Below are 3,212 nucleotides of genomic sequence, written 5' to 3'. Positions count from 1 at the left end.
GAATACTTTCCGTACCCACTGTATACACATATATATATATATATATATCAAGATAAAAGGCTTTGTATATAAAAGTGTGTATTTTTACCCCGATATTGTACATTTAAAAAAACTTTAAGACTTTAGATAAAGAAAAAAAATGGTGTACCTATGGTCTCCCCCCAGCATGATGCAGGTGTGTCCCGCCCCCACCGCACCGCTCACAGCTCCCGACAGCAGCTGATTGGCACGTCCAACTGTGCGTGGGAATGGCACGTGCATGAAGTGCTTATCTTTTTCCAGATGCTTGAAGGTCAGGTCTCCAAAATCATGCACAGCGTAGTCTACAAGAAGACAGGACATATAAATAAACTAATGACATGCCAAGGTTTTCTTCACATGACCATTACAATGAACATTGGTCTTAAAGCTTCCACAGTTTCTGCCTACTCTGACCAAGCACATGCTTCTTTCTAAGACCGTTTGGTTGACAGGTCACAGTTCTGTCACTGAATCCCAGCATGAATCTGACCATGTAGTGTCATATAGAAATGTAGGTAGGAGCCCTCATAGGTGGACACTGATGAAGGTCTAAACAGCTGATGGGGCCCAGGTTGACAGAACCAGACCAACCGCGGTGACTTCGTGACAGTGTTGAATTACTTATCAGATTTTAAATGACCAATGATGGACTTGCATACCATCAAGTGGCCTCTTAACAGGAATAGACGTGAACACTGTGGACCAGTTAAAGTTTAATGTGTGTATTTAAAATACTAGATGTACAAGCAAACTATGAGGGAATTAAGGAGTTGGCCATGATAGAAGCATGATGGATGGTCGTCATAAGATAAGACAGAGGTAAGGGTTAAGTTTGTATTGACTTAACTGCATTTGAACACTTCAGGTTCATGTGCAGTTCTTGCTCAACCATTTTTTGGGGGGATTTTGAGAGTGAGCATATTAAATTACAGCTCTTTTTTTATGTAAATAATTTAACACCTTGCCATGATATGCAAGACATTTACAACCAACAGTTGGTAAAGAGAGCAAGACATCTATATTTGTTGCATTGGATCAGGTAAACTCTGATCTAGTTTAGTCAAGAATGCTTGCCATATACGGTGCTATGGTTATTTTCACAACTCCAAACACGTGATGCCAAGCGCCTGCTAAAGTGATGTTAAAGTAAATCATCATTGCATCATTAGGTTGTGTGTGTGTGTGTGTGTGTGTACAGCGCCCCATTTTCAGCGATAATAAGGGAAAATCCTCCACGGCTAAGGTGAAACGGGGTCTTCGAGGCTGTGTCACAAGTCATTTGTTCATAACCGCCGACGGAAAAAATCTCAGGCTTAAGATAGCAGGAACTATCGCATTACAAGGAGCACATGGAATTACGTAAAGCAAGCCTGCGCTCAGCACGATGTTTATGTGATTAACAGCTGACTGACTGCAGGTGAGACTGACGAAGTGACTTGCAAATTCCGACTAACTCTGGAATGACATGACTCTGAAGCATTTGGCTTTAAAGACGAATTACGCCTTCTTTTCTGTTATTTAATTATTACTATTTGTAAAAGCAGTAGCCGTTAGGCATGTCAAAAGTAATACTTTGGTAGCAAGTCGAAACTAAAATTAAGAAGATGTAAGGATATCACTCTCTCTACAGTACCAGCAGTGGCGAATGCTCGCGTGCTTTTTTACAGTCTATGGCACGTACAGATACACTTCAAAATGAAGTGAAATGCTGTTTTTCGTGTATCAATATAAAAAGGGTAGGTTATGTATAATAATAATAATAACAATATTATTGAGGGAAAACTACAGTAGTCGTTTATGGAATAGAATATTTCGCATACATGACCTTTAATGCATGAATTTTTATAACTGAAAGAAATAAGCACTGTTTTGTGTTCTGATTCTTGTATTTTGTTTAACTGTTCTTAAGTGCTTGCTTTAAACATTTAAAAACGGTATTAGTTTTTGCTTAGGTATATCGAAAATGTGTCAAAAATCGTGAAATTTTACTGGTATTGCTGTCGTGACTACTGTTGACAGAGGCAGTTTTTCCTTTCCACCTCATTCTTTCCAGGGAGATTGTTTATTTAGTTAAGAAATAATTAATTATGGAAACTTGTAATTAAAAACCACGAATGTTCTCCAGTAATTTGAAGCCACCCGTCCCAGGGCTTTTGTTACAGGGTCCTCTGGCAGCGGTTAATCTACGACAGAAATCCCATGACCTCATCAAGTTCATTTCTGACTAGCTGGAGCGACCCAAAATAACAGCTGCCTGTATTACGCTCCACATCTTTTTTTTTTACATGAGTCTGCAGCCTGAGTCAGCTCATCAGAAATCTTATCCTCACTACAATCCTAATGGCACAAACATTAATAAATCCATAAAACATGACCCTCCTCTCTAATCTCTTTCTGTTGTCTCGCCTACGTCTCTGCACCCTCTCAGGGACACATTATTTAACAGTTGAAAGCCGCGTTTTTACCTAGAAAAAGACAATGGAAAAGCAGCGCAGTGAAATGCAAAGGCGCGTTCTGTGCGAATGGGCCCATATATCGTTCCTGAATTAAACGCTGCTTTGAATAGATGCGTTTGCTACATTACATGCAAGTTCCCTACTGCGCCATCCCCACTAAAGTCTATTGTGAATGATAATACCCCATTGTTATGTGCTGCGGCAGGTCGTCTCACAGCATCTCTGAATGTGTGGAGGAACTGCAGTGACTCACGCACATACTGTAAATTATATCTACCCCTCCCTTTCTCTCTCACTGCGGCTAGACAACATACAAAACTTATTCACTGACCGAAACGCTTTCACTTACAGTATTACAGTCATAAAATACTACAGCGGCAGCCAAACTATTATTGCTAATTTGCTACATAAAACAGATTGTGAAGCGTCAATTCATTCACGTTTGAACCGTTGGATGATGTAACAGTGTAACAGATAATCCAGCGCCCGCCACGAATTTATTTAAAGAGATAGTTCACCCCGTAAAACGAAAATGGTCACGCTTAGTTAAAGTCTAATATATTTACCTTCTTGTTTCAAACATGCATGACTAATTTACAAAATAATTTAATAAGCAGGATGACAACCTCGCTTGGTCATCATACAACTTTCAATGCATCGAAAAATGATGCAATAAGTGAATGGTTACTTAAGCGGTCAGGTGAATTATCCCTTTGATTATCCCTTGAGAGTATA

General features: G+C 39.5%; 1 protein-coding gene across 1 annotated transcript in view; it reads right to left on the bottom strand.

The window, feature by feature from the left end:
- Nucleotides 1–95: 95 nt before the first annotated feature.
- Nucleotides 96–3,212, bottom strand: part of LOC107681536 (arginase, non-hepatic 1-like) — a 5,126-nt gene continuing 2,009 nt past the window's right edge. Inside the window, exon 3 of the mRNA XM_016477841.1 lies at nt 96–323. Coding sequence (XP_016333327.1) covers nt 115–323 — 209 coding nt within the window. The 3' untranslated portion in view covers nt 96–114. The remainder of the gene's footprint in view (nt 324–3,212) is intronic.

The sequence above is a fragment of the Sinocyclocheilus anshuiensis genome, unplaced genomic scaffold (assembly GCF_001515605.1).
Source record: "Sinocyclocheilus anshuiensis isolate Anshui unplaced genomic scaffold, SAMN03320099.WGS_v1.1 scaffold2334, whole genome shotgun sequence".
Taxonomy (NCBI): domain Eukaryota; kingdom Metazoa; phylum Chordata; class Actinopteri; order Cypriniformes; family Cyprinidae; genus Sinocyclocheilus; species Sinocyclocheilus anshuiensis.
Note: the sequence above shows the minus strand (reverse complement) of the source record. Positions and strands in the feature narration are given on the sequence as shown.